This window comes from Lithobates pipiens, unplaced genomic scaffold, assembly GCF_037356315.1.
Source record: "Lithobates pipiens isolate NorthernLeopardFrog02 unplaced genomic scaffold, aLitPip1_a1.2 Scaffold_16, whole genome shotgun sequence".
In the NCBI taxonomy this organism is placed as follows: domain Eukaryota; kingdom Metazoa; phylum Chordata; class Amphibia; order Anura; family Ranidae; genus Lithobates; species Lithobates pipiens.
The window spans coordinates 322,331,036-322,355,264 of NW_027507748.1; the positions used below are offsets into that span (position 1 = coordinate 322,331,036).

The 24,229-nt window shown below is 46.2% G+C and overlaps 1 protein-coding gene across 2 annotated transcripts in view; it reads right to left on the minus strand.

The window, feature by feature from the left end:
* The window catches only part of AGO3 (argonaute RISC catalytic component 3), a 210,676-nt gene that overhangs the window by 21,450 nt on the left and 164,997 nt on the right, over positions 1-24,229 (minus strand). Inside the window, exons 14-16 of one of the 2 annotated variants that reach the window (XM_077481719.1) lie at positions 18,146-18,236; positions 15,515-15,709; positions 9,238-9,372 (exon numbers count right to left, since the gene is read on the minus strand). In XM_077481719.1, the coding sequence (XP_077337845.1) occupies positions 9,238-9,372; positions 15,515-15,709; positions 18,146-18,236 (421 nt within the window). The remainder of the gene's footprint in view (positions 1-9,237; positions 9,373-15,514; positions 15,710-18,145; positions 18,237-24,229) is intronic. The other variant, XM_077481720.1, reaches the window with a different exon arrangement.

Genomic DNA, 24,229 nt, shown 5'->3' on the forward strand with positions numbered 1-24,229 from the left:
TTGATTTCCACACCTAACTGTAGAAAAGAGAATTCTCCCAATCACATATTTCCAAGGATGCCATTTTCTGGCTTTACACCAAGCAATACAAGTCTTCCAGACCTTATGATAAATCTTCCTAGCGACAGCTTTTCTAGCATTCACTAGAGTAGCTTCAATAGCCATGACATCAAATTTAGAGACTGTAAATTGGAGTGAAATATAGGACCTTGAGATAGTGGATCGGGGCGACGTGGAATCATTCATGGCCCGTCTATCATCAGTCTCCCAATCTCCAGGAACCAGGGCTTTCTGGGCCAGGCTGGTGCCACCAGAATGACTGGAACCTCCTCTCTCTGAATCCTGTGCAACAAATATGGAAGGAGAGGGATCGGAGGGAAAGCATAAACCAGGGAGTACTGGCCATATGGAACTATCAGAGGATCTCTTTGTTGAGACACATACTGCTGTAGCTTGTTGTTGAACTTGGATGCCAGTAGGTCGACCTCTGGCCATCCTCAACGTTGGCAAATTTCCTGGAACACCTCTGGGTGAGGGAACCATTCCCCCCCCCGGGGCAGATCTGCTGGCAGCTGAGATAATCTGCCTTCCATTTCTCTACTCCCGGGATATGGACTGCCAATATCATTGGCACATGTCTCTCTGCCCAGGCTAGCATGTAGTTCACCTCCTCCAGAGCTGAACGACTCCTGGTACCGCCTTAGTGGTTTATCTAGACCACGGACGTGGCATTGTCGGCCTGAACCTTCAGGGCAGTCCTGAAGCTCCACCGTCCAGGACCGTAGGGCCAGACGTGCTGCCTGCAATTCTAGGATATTGATGGGCAGGGTCTGCTCTGTCCCTCCCCATTTCCCCTGAGCTGTGAGCCAGTCTAAAGTTGCTCCCCAGCCTGAGAGACTGGCATCTGTATTCAGTACTCTCCAAGTTACCGGGAGAAAGGATTTTCCCTTTCGCAGGTTCTGATCCTGCAACCACCAGTTTAGGCTTAAGCATGCCTGAAGAGATAAGCACATTGGATAATCCAGGGCTTTTCTTCCTCTGTTCCAAGCCAACAAGATGTCTTATTGTAAAGGCCTGGAATGGCACTAGGCATAGGGTACTGCCTCGAAGGAGGATACCATCCTCCCTAGAAGACTCATACAGAGCCGAATGGAGGGTTGTCTGGTGCCCATTATCTGACATACCTGATCCTTCAGGGCACAGATCCTTACGTATGGCAGGAATACTCTTGCTTGGACCGTGTTTAGAATCAGACCTAAATATCTTAGACTTTGAGCTAGTCTCAAGGCTGACGTTTCGGTATTTATGATCCAGCCTAAGCTTTTCAAATACCTCACTGTGTATATTATGCTCAGTTCTAGAGCCTGTTCTGAATGATCTCTGTGCAGGAGGTTGTCCAGATACCTGAGCACCAGGATCCCTTGGGCCCTTAAGAGACCCAGTACTGGTGCTAGGACCTTTGTGAACACCCGGGGAGCTGTAGCAAGCCTGAAGGGTAGAGCCACAAACTGAAAGTGACGTTCCTCTACTGCAAAACGTAGGAATCTCTGATGAGGCTGAAAGATAGGTGCGTTCAAGTACGCATCCTTAATATCAATGGAGGCTAAAAAGTCTCCCCTCTGGAGTGAGGTTACTACTGAATGGACAGACTCCATCCGTAAGGACTGTATAGATAGATACTTGTTCAAGGATCTTAGGTCCAAAATTGGCCTTGTGTCCCAGTTTGGCTTCTGAACCGTAAACAGGTTTGAGTAAAACTCGGTGCCCCTTTTGAATACAGGAACCTCTACAATCACGCCTTGATGCACTAGATGATGTACTGCCTGAAACAATAAGTTTCTTTTTGGAGGATCTGAGGGAACGCTGGATCGTAGAAACCGCTGAGGGGGAATCCCCCTGCAACTCCAGCTTGTAACCGCAAGATATAATTGAGGTGACCCACTCGTCCTGAATTGTTGTTTTCCAAATGACCGCAAAGTGCAGCAGCCTTTCCCCCACCCGACGAAGTGGGGGCGTCCCCTCAAAAGGTGAGCTTGGTGCTGTTAGAAGAATTTTGGACCCAGGGCCTTTTCTGGCCTTGCAGATTTCCCCTGGCATTAGCACCCTGTTGGCGGCGGAACCGCCCTGACGCTGAGACTTTTGAGGAAGCAGTTCCTGGGTTTTCAAACAAAGGAGGTTTGGTGTTTTTCTTCACACGAAGTAGAGAACTCTTCCCTCCCAGAAATCTTTTGTATATATTTGTCCAAGCGATTACCAAAAAATTTTTCCCAATGAAACAGGAAACCAGCCAATAACTTTTTACAAGGAAGCTCGGCTGACCAGTTTTTAAGTCATAAAAGTCTGACAAGAAACCTGCTGTATTGAATCCTTGAAAGCATCAACAGCAAAATACAGTGCTCGAGGAATATCTGTCTTGCATTCAGGCAGATCATCCTCCTGGTTGGGCCTATCAGGCCATTTGACCTGATCCTTTATGAACTGGCAAATACCAATTGCTGCAACAGCTGGCTGAATAGCTGAACTGGCCAAAGAAAAGGAAGCTTTTAATAATCATTCAAATTTCTTGTCAACAGGGTCTTTCAAACCCTGTGCGTTATCTACCGGACAAGTTAAGTTCTTGTTTAAGGAAGAGACTTCTGCATCTACGGCTGGCATGCTCCATTTTTTAACAATCTTTTTATCCATGGGATATAAAAGGGAAAACCTTTCAGGAGGCAAAAAAGTCCTGTCAGGATGTTCTCAATCAGCATATGCCGCCTGTTCCCACAGGGGGCTTAGCGGGAAAGTCTGTGCGACCTGAAAAGGTCTCAGAGATCCCAAAGAGGACCGGTGGGGGGCTCAGTCACCTCTGCAATAGGCAACTTAAAGGCAGAATGAACCGTTTCGGTCAGAGTCAGGATCAAAAGCTTCTGCGACTGAGAGGCAGATATCGAATGGATATCTTTTTGTCCAGATTGCTCAGAAGCAGACTCATCTGCCGTGCCCGCCACCGAATCCTGAGCTTTCAGCTCTTCCCCATCCTCAACCCATTCCTGCTCCAGACTAGGAGACTCCGGGGAGGGGGATCTGTCACGCTTCCTGTCACCCTGTGGGAAGGAGGCAATCATGCCGGCAATCCTGTGCTGTAACCTGGCTAGGGCTGAGGACAGTTCATCCTTCGTGATAAAGGGTAAAGCAGCAGCGTTGACTGTAGGCACAATACCAGATAGGCGCAGCGACTCAGATTGCCCGGAAGCCTCTGGTCTTTCAGAGGATACAACACTAGGGATATGACTAGGTTCATCAGGCACTACTGATGACATAGGTGTGCCTTTCCCTACGGCTTTAGTCCCACTACTCTTTTTGAAAGCCATTCAATGCCTGCAAAGAGTACTTGGGCATCGTTAAAACGGGCTCACCAAACAAATATGCAACAATCCTGCCAAGCACCTTTAGCCTGCCAAACACCTGGTGACTCACATGACCCGGGTAAGGAGAAATGAACTACTGTAAGTGTCTGTGCAGAGCCTGCTCTGTGTTCCACAACTGCCTTCTGGAAGCACCACATGCTTGGCCTGCACAGCTTAAAATAAGCTGGGTGTGCCCCGGAACATTCTATGCGTGTGTGCGTATGCATGTGCACGCTCCCGGCAAGTGGGCATGACTGAATTAGTGTACAAAGTGAATCTTTATACAACCAGATAAAGGCTACGGTGCAAAGCCGCGTGTTCCGCCAAACAAACTGCTGAGCCCAGTGGCGCTCTTGTGAACGCATGTGCGTCATGGCGAACCAAGGCGAAATGGCGCAATCGTGCACCATCACACAGGCAAAAAACAGCCAGGCTCAAGCAAAAAAGGTACACTTTGCAAACACCCACAGCTAGCCCAGAACTCCACTGTATGGTCACCGCACACAGGTGTCCAGCCTTTAGCTAGCTTGACTGATTGTTACAATCACTGGGACACCCTACAATAATAAAATAAAGGGGTTTAATTTACCCGTTCAGGCGCAGGGCCGCTTAGAAGCTAAGGGCCCAATCTTCACCCTTCACAGCGGGTTCCTGTCACTTAGACCTTCAAGGACTGGGTACCCTTTCATGTTTAGGGTCCACTCCCTTGGACATGTACAGCACCCTGCAGGAAATGCCTTAGTACTGTAGTGTCCGGGATTTCCACTCCGCAGGGTCCAGCGCCCGGAGGCCACGTTACAGGCAAAACCTTGCAGACTCTTGAGTCTTTGCGAGGCTTGGGTACCATTTATCTAAGCAAAAAAGCCTGTGTCAAATTGATCTGATCGGTCAATCCCTTGATTCATTTTTGGAGCGGTTTGTGAGACTAGAGACCTGGAGCTCAGAGAGCTCAAACAAACCGTGTCATCCACCTTGCAGACACTGGTAAAAAACAAAAGAACTTTCTGTATGGGAGGGGTTATATAGGGAATCCCTTTCTGTCTGAAGACTTTTGGTCTACCAGTGTCCCTTCACCTAATGATGGAGTATAACCCAGCAGGTAATGAATATTAGCCTGACTGTGTCCCATGATGTATGAAAAAGAAATATATATTTAAAGATGGATTATGTTATCTTTTGGGGGTTTGCATACTATACTTTGCATACTATCTAGACTAGTTTTTCAAGACCAGAGTTTGTGGAGCCCTAGGGTTCCTCCAGAGTTTTCTTGGGGGAATCATGAGCAGTGGATGATTCACTGTATCTCCGATCTAAGGGAGCCTGCACAGTTCCAGCACAAATGTCACAGTGGCTTGGGACAGCGTGAGGCTTTCTCTGTTAAGTAACCACAGAGAAATTACCTTTCTAGCTGGTCTGTGAGACATGAATTCAATAAAAACTGCAAGTCAAAAACACCTGTAGTAACAGATATATAGGCAGCTAAAGTTTAATTTTCAATGTATAAATGAACCTATAAAAGTTCAGCTTTGTTCCTCTCCTACCGCCGCTTGAGTTGTGTTCTTTAAAGTATGTAGCAGCCTCACTGATCAATAGGGAGATCTGGGAGGGTGTAGGGCCAACCTTCATTTTATCAGGGAAAGACTGGGTTTACATATACTCCTGCTGCTTATATCTCAGTCTATAAGGCCTGTTTTTATGTTTTTTTTCTAAAGGAAACTTTTGCTCATTTACAAATGGACAGAAATATAGAAAAGTAAAGCAACAGCAGAAAAATAGGATTTTGTCTGATCTGTAAAATCCTTTTGTTGGAGTATATGACTAAGGGTACTAATTATGTAAGGCAGCATTAACTCCTCCCAACATTCCTTCAGTTTTGTAGAACTAACAACAAGAGAGGAACACAAAGACAGAGGGAAGGGATCTCTGTGCCTGTGATGTGCTCAAAAAGGGGTTTGACTTCACTATAAAACCCAAACCTTGGAGTACAGTAGAGGATATAAGCTTAGTATGCCTAGATCCTGGGGTTATAGGCTGGTACCTTCAGGTGATTGGAGGTAAAGCTTTTGAGGACACAAACTTCCATGCACCTCCCTTATAACCCTAACCCACTCCACGAGTCCTCAGTTTTGAAGCAAGCAATGCAGAGTAACCTATAAACCGAAGGGAGGGTGTCATGTGTTCTGGACTCCAAGATATAGAAATTACAGGTAAGTGGAGCAGATAAATGCAGGGAGGTACAGTGGTGGAGCAGATAAGAGAAGGGGGTACATTGATGGGGCAGATGAGCAGGGGGGTTACAGTGGTGGGACAGATGTGCAGGAGGTACAGTGGTGGGAGGGATGAGAAGGGGGTTTAGCAGTGGGACAGAATAGTAGGGGGTACAGTGATGAGGCAGATGAGCAAGGGGTTACAGTGGTGGGACAAATGAGAAGGGGGGGTTCAGTGTTGGGGCAGAGGAGAAAGGATGTACATTGGTGGGACAGATGAGCAGGTCATTAGAGCGGTGGGGCAGAGGAGCAGGGGGTTTCAGAGTTGGGGCAGATGTGCAGAGGAGAAAGAAGGTACATCAGTGGAACACATGAGCAGGGGGTTACAGTGATGGGGCAGAAGAGCAGGGGGAACAGATGTGCAGGAGGTACAGAGGTGAGGCAGATGAGAAAGGGGGTTACAGTAATGGTGCAGATGAGAAGATGGTTCAGAGGTGAGACAAAATAACATGGGGATATGGCGGTGGAGCAGATGTACAGGGAGGTACAGTGGTGGAACAGATGTGCAGGGGTTTACAGTGGTGGGGTGGATGAGAAAGGGGCTATATTGGTGGTGCAGATGAGTAGAGTGTGGCAGATGAGCAGGGGGGTACAGAGGTGGGACAGATTTGCAGGAGGGACAGTGATCTGAGGTGCGAAAGTGCATCAATTGGGGCTGATCCAAGGTGTGGAGTTGCAGGAATTGGGGCTCATCTGAGGCGTGAGTGCAGGATGTTAATTTCTTACTACTACTCAAGTAGATTACAGCATTTACTTAATAAAAAAATCCTTTTCGTGATTGAGTGTGAGAAGTTGACTTTTGTTTGTTATAAAATCAGCACGCTCGATTTCTTTGAAAACATTTTTTGGCATACTGTACTCAAAAGGTTGCCTACCACTGCTATATAAAATATGCACTTTCAGATTAGGTACATTCAGCAATAACATGAAAGTTTAAAATTAAAGTGGTTGTAAACCCTTACAAACCATTTTGACCTACAGGTAAGCCTAGATGTCGGCTCCCGTGCGCATGCACAGGAGTGACATCATTGCGGCTCCAGCGAATCACAGCGCCGGAGCAGCGAGACCAGGAAGTCACTCTGGGATACATGGCAGCGACGAAGATGAAGACTGAGGACCGCTTCGGGGGCTTCGTTCTCAGGTAAGTTATTCATAATGAGGTAGTATGCTATGCATACTAGCTCATTATGTCTTTGCCTTGCAGGTTTTTTTTTTTTATTGCCTTTACTTCCTCTTTAAACACATGGCTCTGATACATTTGTCATGACACAACATTCTCTCTGCAATGAATTTACTATTTCTGATAAGTATTGACAATCTGGAAGCATACTTGTATAGACAATAAACATATATAAGAAACACCATAAACATACATAATATCTCCATTAGTATTGGGGTGTGAAGAAATCCCATGATGGGGATACCCTGAAAGCGGGGCAGCGCCAGAAAAGGAGGCAGCACCCTGTTTTTTTTGTGACCTCTGAATTGAAAGGATACTCATTCTGAACAACTGGTTAGGAGCAACCGTCAGTCCATAGACACAATAGTACAGGGCCGCAGGGATCTACTACAGCTGCTAGAGGGGGGACCTGTCAGGATGGATTTGGGGTCCCTAGCCATATATTTTGATAAGATGACTAGAGTTTAACAGATGCCCATGTCAGCAGTGGCAGGTTGTATAGCAGAGCCTGCCAGGGCAAACAAGCCCTTAAAAAAGCCTTCTATCCTATTGTTAATTGGGCTCTTGAATACAGAACATCCTCAACAGGGACCAACAAGGTTTTGTTAAGAAAAAAAAAAAATGGCTGGGTATACAACAGGAGCAGCCCTACTTCAAAAACCCATCAACAGTTCATTGCTGAGCGTAAAGACCTTTCCGGTGAGGCGGTCGCTGTACAGCACAGGCTGTAAAACAGAGTATACAGGGAAGGTCTTTGTGGATAATGGCATATTCAAGGATCCCTGGCTGCTGAACTTTGGAAGGGTAGACATAAGTTGCTTTAATTTAGACACCCATGCACTGCATCAATAATAGAAATCGTATCCTTGAGTTTGGGAGAAATGTCAGTGGACAGGTCCTTTGCTTGTCCTAAGTCCTTGGAACCTAATTTAGGATCATGTTCCTGTTCCTTCTCAGGTAATGCAAGGATAGGGTAGGGTGTAGTGTTAGTTCCCACTTACACTTTAATGGCCTGGCTGTTGAAGCCAGGTCCTGAGGGACAGAGGCCTATTGGATTTGGTCATCCTTATACTCTATGCCCTATACAGGAAGTAAACTTCTGTCAAAGTCTACAGTCACACCTGAAAGGCCTTCTTCACGTGGCGCAAGGCTAAGAAATTCCACCCCAAGAAGTACAAGTGGGACAAATCCTGTCCTTCCTCCAATCTGGTCTGGATCAACATCTGTCCTTGAGTTCCATCAGGGGCATAACTGGTTTTAAACCGACCTCTTGCTTCTCCTTTACTGGTGAATGTCTTTGTGCAGGGTGTCATTCACATTGCTCCCCCTGTACGCTCTCCAGTAACATCCAATGAGATCTCAACTTGATTTTGTCGGTCCTGTAAAAATCGCCCTTCAAGCCTATCAGGGATTTCCCCCCGTCTTCCCTCACTCACAAGGTTGTCTTCTTTGTTGCAATCACCTCTGCGAGACAAGTCTCTGAATTACCATTAAGTGTAAAAGGCCTTTAGTGTTTCTTTCTTACCAAGGTGGCTGCCACTTTAAACTGTAACCAGGACATTGTGCTTCCCTCTAAAGTGTTCTGTCAAACCATTTCAAAGAAATTTCTCTACGTGGTCTTGATGTGGTAAATGCTGTGCAAGTTAACCTCTCAGACATGGCTTCTTGTAGACAATCTGATTCACTTTTCATCATTCCTGAGGGTCTCTGTAAGAACATTCCCTGTTAGGGTGCACTCTATAAGATCTGTCAGAGCTTCATGGGCTTTTCGACATCAGGCATCTGTTTGACAGACTACATGGCTGCCCCCTGGTCTTCTGTACACACCATTAACCATTTTACCGGTGGGTATTCAGACCTCATCCGATAATGAATTTGGGTGTAAGGTGCATCAGTTTCCTCTCTGAATTTTGAGCCCTCTTTTTTCCTTGTTAAGGTTTTTTTTTTGTGTTGCTCACTTCTCAGTTTCATGCTTTTGGACATCCCATGGTCAAAGAGTAAGATCCTATGTACAGCAAGTTAAAATTAAGATAATAGGGCTTTTGAATGGCTTTTGACTTATCTTTAAAATCATTTACCTTGAATACATTACAGTACACTATTCACTCCCCGCTGCTCCTAATGCATCATTGCGTATTGCTTGCTATGTCCTGTAATGTACTCCAAGAAAATGATTTTTACAGGACAGTAAAAAAAATATGATGATGATGATGTATGGCATGCTTTGGGCTAGTGTACATAAGCAAATGAGATTGAAGAGGTTTGTGCATTGCTTGTACTCCTCCATAACAATTTAGGGTACATCCATGGGAAGTGCCTGTGTATTCATAGCCTTTAACATTGGAATAGGACTTGTTGTAGTCATCCAATATTAAAAGAATAAAAATTATATTGTGCTCACCCTTTCAGTTCGGTCCGCACAGAACAGTCTTGTATGGTGTCTTTTCTGTACTACAATGTATGTGATTCCAGGCTGGTAGTCTTTCTCCAGACTAATGCAGGCTTCTCTGATTGCTAGCAGCTCATAATACAACACCTGTCAAGAAAACAGACTGGCGAGTTCTTCAGTAAGTATAACAGATTATTTTTACTTTAGACTAAGAGCCAGTGAGGACATAAATATGGAAGCTGACTTGTTTTTAAATAGTGATGCCGTGTACACAAGATCGGACTATCCAGCAGACAACCCGCCGGACTTTGCAGCGGAGGTCCGCCGGACTTTCCGAACAAGTGGACCTGCCCACACACGACCAGACTTTTCCGGCGGACTAGGTCTGGCGGACAATCCGCTGGACTATGGCGGGAGTCCGCCAGACTTTTCAAATGAACGGACTTGCCCACACACGGAGTAAAGTCCGTTCATTTTGAACATGGCTCCAGGTAGCCGGGACAAACGAAGGAAGTCAATGTCGCCGCCTCAATCGGTGAGAATGACACTATGCTAGCCCCGTCACCTGGTATGGATTTAAAGGGGAAGCCCTACGCAGAAAAAACTTTGTGGGGGTCCCCCCAAAGTTCATAGCAGACCCTTAACGGAGCACGCAGCCCGGCCAGTCAGGAAAGGGGGTGGGGATGAGCGAGCGCCCCCCCCCCCCCCCCGAGCCGTACCAGGCCACATGCCCTCAACATGGGGGGTGCTCTGCGCTACGGTGGTCTTCTCTTCTTCCGTCTTGGGGGGTCTTCTTGCCAGACTCCTCCGCCATCTTCTGCTAGCTCTTTTACTAGCGGAGTGGCCCCGGCTTTCTTCTTCGTCGTCGCCGTCCGGGGGTCTTCTTCCGCTCTTAGGGGGTCTTGTCACGCTCTTCGGTTCTTCTTGCCGGCTTCCGCTATCGTCTTATAGCTTTTTTACTAGCGTTTGACGGTCTTCTGTCACCGGCGCCTTCTTCTCTTCTCCTTCCTTGCGATGTTGACACAATGCACTCTGGCCGCAATGGCATGGAGGCGTTGTGCGGCGACTTATATAGGGATGAGGGCGGGGTCACTGGGTGATGTCACATGGTGACCCCGACCCTTATGATGTCACAGTCATGGAGGATGCTGGGACTGTGACATCATAAGGGGAGGGGGCACATGTGACATCATCCGGTGACCCCTCCCCTTGTCCCTATACAAGTCGCCACACGTGTCCCTGCCATTGCGGCCAGAGAGAGCATTGTGTCAACAACGCAAGGAAGAAGAAGAGAAGAAGGCGGCAGCGACAGAAGACCGGGCCAACGCTAGTAAAAGAGCTATAAGAAGATAGTGGAGGCCCGGCAAGAAGAACTGAAGAGCGGGACAAGACCCCGAAGTCGGAAGAAGACCCCCGGACGGCGGTGACAAAGAAGAAAGACGGGCTCCTCGGCTAGTAAAAGAGCTAGCAAAAGAGCAGAAGATAGCGGAGGAGTCCGGCGAGAAGACCCCCCAAGATGGAAGAAGAGAAGACCACTGGAGCTGTCTAAAAAATTTTAAAAACTTGTGTTGTGTTTTTTTTATTTAAACTTTTTTCACCAAGTGAATGGGTAGGAGTACATCGTACCCCATACTCATTCACATAGGGTGGAGGGCCGGTATCTGGGGGCCCCCTTATTAAAGGGGGCTCCCGGATTCCAATAAGCCCCTCACCCGCAGACCCTGACAACCAACGGCCAGGGTTGTCGGGAAGAGGCCCTTGTCCTCATCAACATGGGGACAAGGTGCTTTGGGTTGGGGGGGCCGCAGGGACCCCCCTTCCCCCAAAGCACCCCCCCCCCATGTTGAGGGAACACGGCCTGGTACGGCTCAGGAGGGGGGCGCTCGCTCGTCCCTACCCCCTTTCCTGACCGGCCAGGCTGCATGCTCGGATAAGGGTCTGCTATGGACTTCGGGGGGACCCCGCACCTTTTTTAGCGTAGGGGTTCCCCTTTAAATCCATACCAGGTGACGGGGCTAGAGAGGTGTCAATCTCACTGATGGAGGCGGTGACATTGACTTCCTTCGCTAGTCCCATTTACCTGGAGCCACGGTCAAAATGAACGGACTTTTCTCCCTGTATGGGCAAGTCCGTTCATTTCAAAAGTCAAAACTTCTTTCTAAGTCTGCTGGACTTTTGGAAAGAAAAAGTCTGCAAGAGCCCACATACGGGCGGATTTTCCGCCGGACCAAGTCCGTCAGATAGCCCGATCGTATGTACGTGGCATTATAGACATTAGGTGTGCACCCATACACCCAAAAAAAAAAAAAAAAGTAATAAAAATATTTTGGGTGTGTGTAGTATGCTCACCACAGCTCTTGCTGCATTGCTCAGCATCTCCCAGCAGGGGGGGGGGGGGGGGTCTTTATTTTTTACACAGGAGCAGATCTTTTTATTCCTGTGTAAACTGACACTGACAACAGCTCCAGTGTCAAGAATAGTTACATGTAGTAGAATTAAAAGAAAGTATGTCCAAAGCTCTTTTGGCCATACAAAGCCTGTAGGTGACAGGATTGCCCTTTGTTTTACACTCCTGTGACCAAGATTCAGCCAACAGTGGATTAAAGTCAGCTCTTGGCAGATGTCACAGAGCTTGTCCAGGCTCTGCAGAGATCCCTACAATGTCAGGATACACCCAGATACCTCACTGGCAGCTAGCTCAGCCTCTCAGCGGAACATTGAGAAGCTCAGACCAAATGCTACCACCCCCCCCCCCCACAGTGAACAATGGCAGGGCATAGCACAGAATGGGGTATAATAATAAATAATAATAATGGTGACTGCCAGTCTCCGCTCTGTGTTCAGAGCTGTCACTAGAACTGAGCGATCAGCAGTCTTTGATTGCTCAGTTCTTGGTGTACAGCCAGCAGGGGACAGCCGCAGCATCTGATCAATTATGCAGCCATCTAGGATAGTATAAATGTTTCTTTTTAATTCCAACACTTTTACCTGCAATGTCTCATAGCAGATCAAAGGAGAGACCTTTGTGCTGCATATGTCAGTTAAAGCAACCCTGCAAGTAAAAAAAAACCACTGTCCCTACTTAACCCCTTTGTAAATTTTAGTTAATCCCTAACCAGCCCTATTTGTTTTGTATTTTTTAAGTGATGCATTTAAAAGAAAAAAGAAAAAAAAAGGAGAATATAATCCTACATTTTGATTTACCTGTAAATTTCGTATCTCAGTTCAGGACACAGGCAGCTTATTCATACACAAAGGATTATAGCATCATACTTTCAGGTGATTGGACACTGGCAAGCTTTTGAAACACAATCATCCTGGGGCAGCGTACAGAGTAATCTCCCGAATCAAATCAACTGAGCCCACACCAGGTGAAGCAAGCTTTTATAGGTACTATAATAATAATAACGTAGGGCAGGAAAAGGGTAGGAGTACGTGGTAACCTAAGTGTAGACCATCATGCAGCAAATCTGTGTACTGTTCCGAAGGTTTTACCAAGTTTGCATCAATCCAGATACGCTGCTTTTGTACACAGGTAGGTTGATTTAACAATTCTCAGGACTCAAAGAGTGGGGTAGGATTATAGGGCAGATGCCCCAGAGGAGCGTGTCCTCAAAAGCTTGCCAGTGTACAATCACCTGAAGGTACACAGCTATTACCCATGGTGCATGAATGCAGTAAGTTGCCCATGTCCTGGATTGTAATCTTACGTTATTTGTAAACAACTTTGCAAAGCTTTGTATTAAAGTGGATGTAAAGCCAATTTTTTTTTTTTTTGATGTCATAATGTAGAGTATAAGACTTCCATCATTTGAGCCCAGTCTTGCCACAAAGAGTTAATCCAGCTCTGAGCAATCCTTTTATTGTTCAGTGAGATAAATCTTGACAGATTAAAACTTTGTCAAATCCTCCCCTTTGCTGTGAGTGACAGGTGATTTACATATCTTGTGCACTAGCCTAAGAGCCATGCATTATTTAATTCCCTCCCACTCATTTCTTCTGCTGCTCTGCAAGGATTAGATGTTCCATACCTCAGCATGATTGGGCATGCTGAAGTCATGTGGAGACTTTCCTGGGTTTTGACTGGATGTTCGTGATCATAGCAGAAGTTCAGTATAAGAAATACACAGGAGAAAATGCATGTTGATAAGGGGAGCGTAGAGGTGGGCAGGGAGTATACTGACATAATGGCTCCACTCACTGAGGCCTGGAAAACAGACCCACCCACAATATCTGCAGTTTTTCGGGTCTCATAGCAGACAGAGGGGAGACATCTGACAGATAAGTATACATGCAGGAGTCATGTATATCCTTCTAGATAACCAATATTGCAGTAGTTTAGAAAGGATGAGAATGGGTTTACATCCACTTTAAAAGCAGAATCAACCACTTAGTAAAAAGAGAAGGCTCCAATCTCTGGAGTGCCGAGACACACTCCAGGGATAGAGAAGGTGAGAAATACACAGAGCAGCTATGCCTGTCCCTCCCCTCTGCTGCCTATTTACAGAAGCCTTGGTATTTTGTGAATGCATTCACATAATACCAAGGCTTCTGTGACTGTTTTTTCATAAACAATATCCAAAGAAATCCAGTGTATGCCTAGACTGTCCTCTCACTGCTGACACAGGAAGAAAAAATTCTAACAAGATGAGTACTTTCTAAAAAACATAGAAATCTAAAGACAGCAAATATACATGTAAAACTTATGTAAGGAGATTTGTGTCATTTTTGTGCAACATCTGAGGCTGTTCACTTCACTGGGTATGTGTGAGGGTTTACATCCACTTTAATGCAGGATTTAGAGCCACCACCCTAATACTGGCTTAACCACCAGTTGAGTCACTGGCTGGAAATATGCAGGGTACCCAACTCAGGATTTTCTTACATTACTGCCTGCATACGTGCTCCAGGTCAAGAAGTAAGTGCCAGGGTCAGAATGTCAGCTTGGAATGCACATTTTTAAAACAAGTCAATGACAGATTCAATATATCTGTACCTTTAACATGTAAAAAATATAATAGTTTGTCGTGTTATGTACACCTAACTTTTTTCTGAATGACTGCACCAAGTAAGCCACAGAGGGCGTAACACATATTTATGCAACAAGCTTTCTGTACAAACTGTAAACTTAGCATTCCAAAGGCTTTTAGGTCAGTATTTTGGCATACCCAGGGTGATCTTTGTTTTTATAAAGGAAGCTCAGCATGCAATATACAGTAACATGCAAGAATGACAACCGCATGTTTATACATAATTATGTGACTGGTTGGTGGTTCAAAAGCTGCAAGCTTTAGGGCTGCTTTACTTGTACTTCACCGCTTTGTGAGTCAATGATCTGAAGCAAGCATGTGGCCAATGAAATTTCACTACAACTTATCATATATTTCAGGACAACAGTGTAATAAAAAGCGAAGAAGAAGAAGATTAACAGCCCCACAGCATTTAGCTTTGAACATAACCAAACCCCCACCCCCATAAAAAGAAAGGACTTTGGTTGTAGTGCCCATGTCAACCTGAAATTGGATGCCCTAACCACTGGATGCTTTAAAGCAGTAGTAAACTTAAAATAAATTTGAATGGCTCCAAGTGGGTTAATGCCATAACGTGCTATATCACTAGTACATTATGATAGACTTAGCTTACAAAACAGAGCACTCCAGTTGCATACTGTCGCCTCTGTAGGCACTTTCATCTTCACCTTGTCTTCCCTCTGGCCATTTGAATGACCAGGCTGTGATGATGTCACTCCATCACATGGGCACGGCAGTCAACATAGTTGCACAGTGCAGTCTACATCCACAGCACACTCAGTGTTCCGTGCATGCAAAGTGTACTGTGCATGAGCCAATTATATTTGTTGGCTTAAGCCGATGCCACTAGCTACTAAATTGCCCACGTCCAAGCTGTTTTAAAGGCACTTTTTATAGTCTTACCTTGACTTTATTACCAATTTAAAGTAATCACACTGAACCATAATATATTATACCTGTTCACAGCAGAGCTTTGACCTAATAGTCCCCATTAGAAAAGGTTTGGTGGGGTTGATTAGCATGCAAAGGCCACAGGTGTGACATTGCTGGAGTATATGGTGCCAATAAGACAAAAGTGTACCTAAAGCCAAAGTTTTTTTGGCTATAAATTCCCCTCAAGTAAATGCTCCCTGGATAATGCTAAACGTATCTCTTATGGCAAGCACTTTTCTCTTTTGACAGGTTCTCTTATGTTAACAAAATTGCACACCTATTTCTAAAAACAACTTTCTGCAATCCATACCAGATACAAAACTAACCTGTCGGAACTGTCCTTCTGACACGCCATCTCGGTAAAAGATGATTCGAGTGGGTTTGAACCTTGTGGATTTGTAGAACTGGATCAGAAGCTCCCTCACCATGGAGGCAAGATCATGGATAATCTCCTGCCGAGGGCGTTGCACCCTAACTGTGGCACAGTATCGGCTCGGGTGGGCATCCATACTGCCTACAACCTAACAAGTATACAAGTGTGAGATAAGGTTTTACAACTTAAACTAAAGTAAACTGCATGCTAAGGCCTCAATCACATATTCAAGTTTTAATGAAGCTTACGTTCCCTGCACACCACAAATAAATGGAAAGAACTTATTTACCATAGTAGACAACAGAGCAATTCAGGCAAATTTGGTATAAGATGCACTGTGACAAATCCAGGTACATGAAAACTGTGGGAAGAAAAGAACTGACTTTTAAAGTTAAGTTTGAGTAAAGAGTCTTAGGCGCCTGCCTATCACTACACTCTGCATTAAGTGTACTCAAACTAGACTTCACTCTTCTTGTCTAGAACAGAACATAATATAGTTCTGTTTAATTGCAATGTGCAGGAAAAGTATGCCTCTGTGACATTCTAAAATGTGTACGAGTCCTTAGAGTGCAGTTTACTTGTCCAATCAGGTGGACCACACGGACTGGCCAAACTGTATGTTTGTCTTTAAAAGTAGTTCTATTACTTAGGGCTCAAAACATTAAAAAAATCTAGATTAGCACCTGTAAACATGGAGGCAACTGGAGAAGCCCATTTATTACTCAAAGGGCCTAGGTTGATGGGCTTTGGAGTGGGGTGTACATTTTTATTCAAGTCTCCTGGAATGCAAAACCCATTTGAAGCAGATAAAATGCAGGTCAGAAGGAGATCAAAAAATACACCGGTCAATTAATTCAGAAGCGTTTCAGGCTATGCTCACACATGTGCGGTGCAAATTCAAATTCTGTTTTCACTGCAAATTTCCAAAGCAGATGTTCGCACTTCAGCTGCGATTTCAGATATGAATTACAGGAGTGGGCGGCCACCGGCATGTTTAACAGATTCCCACCCACCGTCATATGACGCCCTGGACTTTGAGTGGTGATACTTGAATAATGCCTGCAGCTACAGTCATCGTTCATTTTTTAGAGCCGGCAATTCCGTACGACACAAGAATGATCATAACGGCTGTTCAGCCGCCTGGTCACTCTTACGGGTGGCGAGAGGGGACACACCCCCCCCACTGTCCTCTGATGCTTCTACCGACTCACCCCTGCCATCGGTGAGTCTGAGATCCGCCAGCCCCAGATGCTGATGACCGAGATGGCTGGCGGACCAGATGGTCCCCAGAGTGTCTATGATCGTTCGGAGAATGGGCACGATGTTATGAAGTCACACCCAGCCTCTGCATTTAAAAAATGGTGCCGCCGCGGCTGGGAAGCCGAGATCTTTTTTTTATTTTTCTTATTTCAGGCTTCCCAGCCTAGAGGTAAGATGTGAGGTCTTATTGACTCCAAATCTCATTGTAAAGAGGACATATCATGCTTATTCCTATTACAAGGGATGTTTACATTCCTTGCAATAGGAATAAAAGTGATCAAAAAAAAGTGTAAAACTAGAAAAATAAAAATAAAATTAACAATACTTTTTTAGGTTTAAAGTGCCACTGTCCCCGTGTGCTTACACGCAGAAGCGAACACATATGTGAGTCATGCCCACATATGTAAATGGTGTTCAAATCACACGTGAGTTATCGCCGCGAACGTTAGAGCAAGAGCATTCTAGCCCTAGACCTCCTCTGTAACTCATAACTTGCCTGTGGTGATTTTTAGGTACCAAAGTTTGGCGCCATTGCACGAGCATGTGCAATTTTGAAGCATGACATGTTACATCATCTTTCACATTATGCAAAACAATTGTGTTTTTTTTTTTTTTTTTAAAGCATGAATTTTTTTTTTAAAAACGCATTTGAAAAATTGCTGCGCAAATACGATGCGAGATATAAAGTTGCAACCACTGCCATGTTTGGGGGTTCTATGTAATTTTCTAGCAAAAAAAAAATATGGATTTTTACATGTAGGAGAGAAATGTCAGAATTGGCCTGGTAGGCAAGTGGTTAACAATAGCTGGTTGTTAAAGACACGGCTGTTGGCTTCCAGGCCTGCTCCTTAACAACTAATGACTCATCAGCTGTTAGCTGTATGTAAACCAAAGAATTGGCAGAAATAAAATGAGGGAAAAAACACGGCAAAATAAATAAAATAAAAAAATCACATTGGGTCCCCCCACCCACATTCATACCAGACCCTTAGGTCGAAAATGGATTTTGAGGGGATCCCCACGCCAAAATTATTTTTAAAAATGGCGTGGGTCCCCCCCCCCCAATCCATACCAGACCCTTATCTGAGCGTGCAGGTGGCCAGGAAAGGGGTGGACAGGCAAGTGCCCCCCCCCCTTTAAACCAAACAAGGCCACATGCCTTCAACATGGGGACCACTGGCCAGGGTTGTGGGGGTCTGCAGGCACCCAGATCTTTTATAGAATATTAAAAGCAACAGAATGTAAAATGGTTATAAATAAAACATCCAGAATAATACTTTCTCGAACAAGATCTAGCAAACATGTCATACACACACACACTTACAGCAGCAATTGAAGGCTTTTTGCCATCACCAGCAGGAGGGTGAGTAACATCTGCTCCTAAGAAGATCACAGGTTGTTGGAAAACAGACGGTCTATGGAAAATCCACAAGAAATTAAGAATCTTGCATTCATATACAAATGATTTGAGAACAGGTTCATGAACGAGACATAGGTTAAGAGTGTTGCTTCCCCTTTAACTGTATACATGTAGCTGTGTGCCCGATATATAACCATTCTGGAGTTCACTACAACGACAAAAGTGTGCAGGTTAGGCACCCTCTAGTGTAATTTGGATTCAAATAAATATATTCAGCTAAGCCTGCTGTGCTGGGAGGGGAGGCTTTTCAGTACTCGGGTAGATTTGCTCATTGAACTGAAATTTGAACTGAATTATAACTAAGTGAACCTGTGCCTAGACAATGCATACTTTAATATTTACAAATTCTTGAACTGTAAAACCACTTTAACCACTTAACCTCCAGAAGGTTTTACCCCCTCTATGACCATAGCAGTGTTTGCCATTCAGCACTGCGCTCTTTAACTGGAAATTGCACAGTCATGCAACAATGTACATAAATTAAATTTATATTTTTTCACACAAAGCTTTCTTTTGGTGGTACTTTATCAGCGCAATCCCCCCCCCATTTTGTGTTATATAAAAAAAAAAAAAAAAAATTTTGAAAAAACCCCAAAAGAAAAAAAAGATTTTCTACTCTGTTATAAAACATATTATATATATATATATATATATATATATATATATATATATATATATATATATATATATATATATATATATCAACAATAAAAAGAAAATCGAATTTCTTCATAAATTTAGGCCAAATTGCATTCTGCTACATGTCTTTATTAAGAAAGAATCCCAATAAAAGTGTATATTAACCATTTAAGCGGCAGAAAGTTTTAACCCCATCATGACCAAGGCTTTTTTGCTATTCAGTACTGCGTTACTTTAACTGTCAATTGCTCAGTCATGCAACACTGTACGCAAATTAAATATATATAATTTTTTCACACAAATAGCTTTCTTTTGGTGGCATTTGATGACCTTTGTTTTTTTTTTTTATTAAAATAAAAAAAATCAGTATTTACTTTCTGCTATAAAACAAATCCTTAAAGAAAAAAAAAAGGATTACATTTCTTCATAAATTAAGGCTAAAATGTATTCTGCTACATGTGTGAGAAAAAAATAATTGGATTTTTGTACTCACCGTAAAATCTTTTTCTCTGAAGTTCATTGAAGGACACCGCAGCTCTTCTTGACCTTAAGGTTATATCGCCCATTTAGGAGAGGACTAGACAAAGTGTTAAAAAAAAGCAACACTTGCACAGTACTGCCCAGGGGGCAGTCCTACTGGCTATAACCCCTCACACTGCATCCAACAGCTCAGTTTGTCAAAAGCAGTACAAACAGAATATAGGAGGGGTAGGTGCTTGCCCGTCAATGAACTTCAGAGAAAAGGATTTTACGGTGAATACAAAAATCCTATTTTCTCCATCGTTCATTCACGGACACAGCACTCTTCTTGACCTTAGGGGCGTCCCCAGTGTCAAAGAAACAAGGGGTGGGAACAGCCAACAATAACTCCACCCAAAACAACCAGAGCTCCTCAACGGAGGAGTTGCAACCTTAAACAAGTGCCTGCAAAACCTTGCGGCCGAAGCAAGCATCCGAAGATGCGCTCACATCAACCTTGTAAAATTTGTGAAAGTGTGAACAGACGACCAGGTCGCCGCCTTACACACCTGAGAAACAGACGAGTGATGTCGGAAAGCCCAAGAGGCATCAATTGCCCTGGTAGAATGCGCCGTGACAGGAAAGGGAGGTGCCTGTCCCCTCAAGGCATAAGCCTGAATTACAGTCTGTCTGATCCACCAAGAGATTGTGGCTGATGAGACCGCCAGTCCCTTCTTCGGACCAGCCACCAATACAAACAGCAAGTCCGACCTCCGAAAAGGAGCCGTAGCAGACAGATACACCTGCAGAGCCCGGACCACATCCAAGAAATGCAAAGCCACCTCTTTGGGGTGTGACAGCCGAGTACATAAGGATGAAAGCATAATGTCCTCATTTATATGAAAGGCCGAAACAACCTTTGGAAGGAACGAAGGCTGCGGTCGCAGCACTGCCTTATCCTTGTGGAGGATCAAGTAGGGAGACTTGCAGGACAAGGCCGCCAACTCAGAAAGCCTCCGGTGGCAGATGTAATGGCCACTAGAAAGACTACTTTCTGAGAGTGTGTCAATAAAGGGATCTCCCTAATGTTTTCAAACGGCGGTCTCTGAAGCACCGAGAGCACCAGATTCAAATCCCACGGAGGTAGTGGTGGTCGAACCGGAGGGGCAAGTTTCTGATCCACTCTTCTCAGCAAAAACAGCAGGAAACTGAATATGTACGTGGACGCCACATCTCCTCACACATGGAGATGTAGGCCTTCCACGTACGATGATAAATCTTCAGAGAGGAGGACTTCCGTGCCCTCAACATAGTGGATATTACCGAATCGGACAGACTTCGGTCCCTTAGCACCTGGCTTCCAACAGCCATGCCGCTACAGCCATCAACGGTAAAGCAAGATGAAGTATTGGACCTTGCGACAGAAGGTCTTCTCGCATCAGCAGTTGCCAAGGAACATCCGCCACCATTCGTAATATTACAGCATAAAACGGGCGCCGAGGCCAATCTGGGGCAATCACCGGAATCCCATTGGCCTCCACTCTGTGAAGCAGACGTGGTAGAAGTTTGAGTGGGGGGAAGGCATAAATCAGCCGATAATGCCCCCATGGAGCCACCAATGCATCTACCGCTTCCGCCCAGGGATCCTGTGACCTGGCCACAAACCTACGTACCTTCCGATTGAGTCGAGCAGCCAGGATATCCATATCTGGCGTGCCCCACCTTAGACAAAGGAGCCAAAATACATCCGGATGTAGCGACCATTCCCCTTGGTCCAGCATCTGACGACTTAGATAGTTCGCTTGTCAGTTTTCTCTGCCCGGAATGTACATGGCCAACAGAGCCAGCACGCACCTCTCTGCCCACCGCAGGATGTGAGCGACCTCCAGTGCTACAGCCTTGTAAAGTTCCTTGTCCCTCCTTGATGGTCGACATACGCCCCCACCGTGGCGTTGTCCGACTGGATCCTGACTGGACTCCCCTGCAGCCTCTGTGACCATATGGAGAGGCAACGCCTGATTGCCCGAAGTTTCAGAATGTTGATCGGCAGGCAGGATTCTTCCTGGGTCCACCGACCCTGGGCTGACTGTACGTCTCAAACTCCCCCCCAACCGGTCAGGCTGGCGTCCGTTGTGATCACTTTTCAATGAAGAAGAAGGAACGACTTCCTGGACTGAAGGGCCGGCGACCTCAGCCACCAGAGCAGGGAATCCCTGACTAGCTAGCTCACCCGAATTTGACAATTCAGGGAAAACGGCCATTTGTCCCATCTTAACAGGATCTCCGTTTGCAAGACTCGAGTGTGAAATTGAGCATGTGGTACCGCCTCAAAAGTGGCTACCATGAGACCTAGGACTCACATGCAAAAACGCAGCGACAACCACCTGTGGGACACCAACAACTTCACTGCAGCTTGAAGAGTCTGCCGCTTGTCCGAAGGGAGAAAGACTCTCGCCTCCAAGGAGTCCAGAAGCAGGCCCAGATACTCCAGGTATTGAGTCGACACCAACACTGACTTCTGTAGGTTCAGTACCCAACCAAACTCCCGAAGAGTTTGCATGGTGATTGCCACATCCTCCCTTAATTCTGAGGCGGAGCTTCCCTCAGAAGGAGGTCATCCCACGATTGCGATCCCTCGCTGCCTTGGCAAAGCCAAAATTGGGGCTAGCACCTTGGTAAAGACTCTCGTTGCCGACGCCAGGCCAAAAGGGAGAGCTACAAAATGGTAGTGCTCGTCCCCAACCACAAATCGCAGAAACCTCTGATGCTTGATTCATGCGGGGACATACAAGTATGCGTCCTTGATGTCCAGGGATGCCAGAAAATCTCCCTGATGGAGTGCAGTGACCACTGAGTGAACTTATTCCATCCTGAACCTGTGTACTTTCACAAAGCTGTTGAGGGCCTTGAGGCCCAGGACTGGCCGGACCCCTTCCTTCTTTGGGACTACAAACAGATTGCAGTAGAAACCCTGAAACCTTTCCGGCGTCGGTACAGGTACTATCACCCTGTGCAGCAGCAGATCCTGCACTGCCCCAGATGTCTGGTCCGCAGACCAGCATTTCAGCCAAATCAGGTGACATAGAAATACTGCTTGATGTTGAGGCTCTCGAGAGCAAGGGGGCCGTATCTAAGGCCACATCACAGACGGACATATTTAAGGCCCTGCACCAACTGGTCTGCCAGCTCCACACAGACCGGGGAAGCCTGTTGGTTCTCCAATTCACAGTGCAACAATTTACCCATTCAGTAAGCATCTGCGATACTAGGGCCGTGGCTAACACTGGCCGCAATGCTGACCCCACCACGGTAAACATGGACCAGGCAACCTCCTTGGCCCTTCTGTCGGCAGGGTCCTTAAAAGCAGGAGTCGCTTCCACCGGAATCGTGCTTACCTTATTTAACCTGGGGGGGGTCAACAATCGGAGATGTCCATTGTCCGGAGGAGATGCGGGCTGGCTTGTGGGACCCAAACGGGACAACACCTCTGTAGATACCCCCCGCTGTATCTTCCATTTTTAGGGTATCCCACACCACTGTAATAAGTGTAATAAGTGCTCCTACAACCGTCTTTCCCTGTGCTGACCCGGACACAGAGTCATCCTCACTGTCCGAACGGTCCTGGCCGTATCCTCTGATACATCAGAACAGGGGCCGTCTGTCACAGTGAGTCTGAATCAGAGCTTTCCCCAGAAGACGGTGGGGGAGGGGGCGTTTTATAGCCCCCTTGCGCCCACACGCCACTTCCACCCCTGGCACCAAAGGCCTCCAGGACCACCAACAGAATGTCCATAGACACCACAGGTGCAGGGGAACCCATTGCAATAACAGGGATGTCTGGAGAAGAAGCGCCAGCTTCTGACGCCATGCTGACGCACGCTCGCCTGTCACCACTTAGGGACTTAAGGCAAGTCACACAAAAAGTCCACCCTCCTAGCTGCACAGACTGAGGGGCCCACCGCAGGACTATCCACCCTGACCCAGGTACTGCGCTGTGCTGCTGCTGCCCGCTCTCCCGTGTCATCCACAAGCTGTCTGTGTGGAACACGCGCTGTTCTAGAAGGAAACAAGTACCCAGCGCTAGAGGCAAAACTACCTGAGGCTACTAGAAAATGGCCGCCGGCCGCCTCAACAAAAACGTCTAAGGGCGCTAAGAAAATGGCCGCCGAACTGCTAGAAAATGGCTGAAAGGCAAAAAACTGGCTGTGGCTACAAAAAAATGGCGACGGCCTCCCCAAGTCTCACACAGCACAGACACCCCACCGTGGTCCAGAAATAGGGAAGAGGATGAGCAGACCCCCAAAACCCAGCACAGCCCCCGCCAGGGCTCAGAGCCCCCCCAAGGACCTTTGGCCTGGTACGTGCACCGCACCACTATGTGCCCATTTAAACAGCAGCCCATAGCATGGGGAGGAGGGAAGGGACAGGGAGATAAGGAAGGGAGAGTGAGAGACCCCCTAGTTGACCTCCCAGGGAATGCCCAGATGCTCCATCCTGCCGAGACAGGTGCAACCATACTTACCCCTCCTGCAGGGAGTGCTGGACACATTCCACAGACAGACCCATCACTCTAGCAGTACAGGGTGGCTGCCGGCCACGGCACACTGTGACACAGACAGCAGTAGCCCAGTCATATGTGTGCCCCGGAGCATATAGCTCACCGGCCGCCCCTGGATTAGACGGGGCATGTCATGGCCGACCCAGCGAATAGCTAGGATCTGCTCACGCCCGATGTTGATTGTAGATCAACGACACATCACAGGAAGCACGCGACACATCACAGGAAGCACCTCCATGGTTAAGAGGACAGAATTAAAATTTGACTTGGAAAACTTAACATTAATAAATCACTGAGACCAAATGGCTTGCACCTGAGGGTACTTGGGGAAC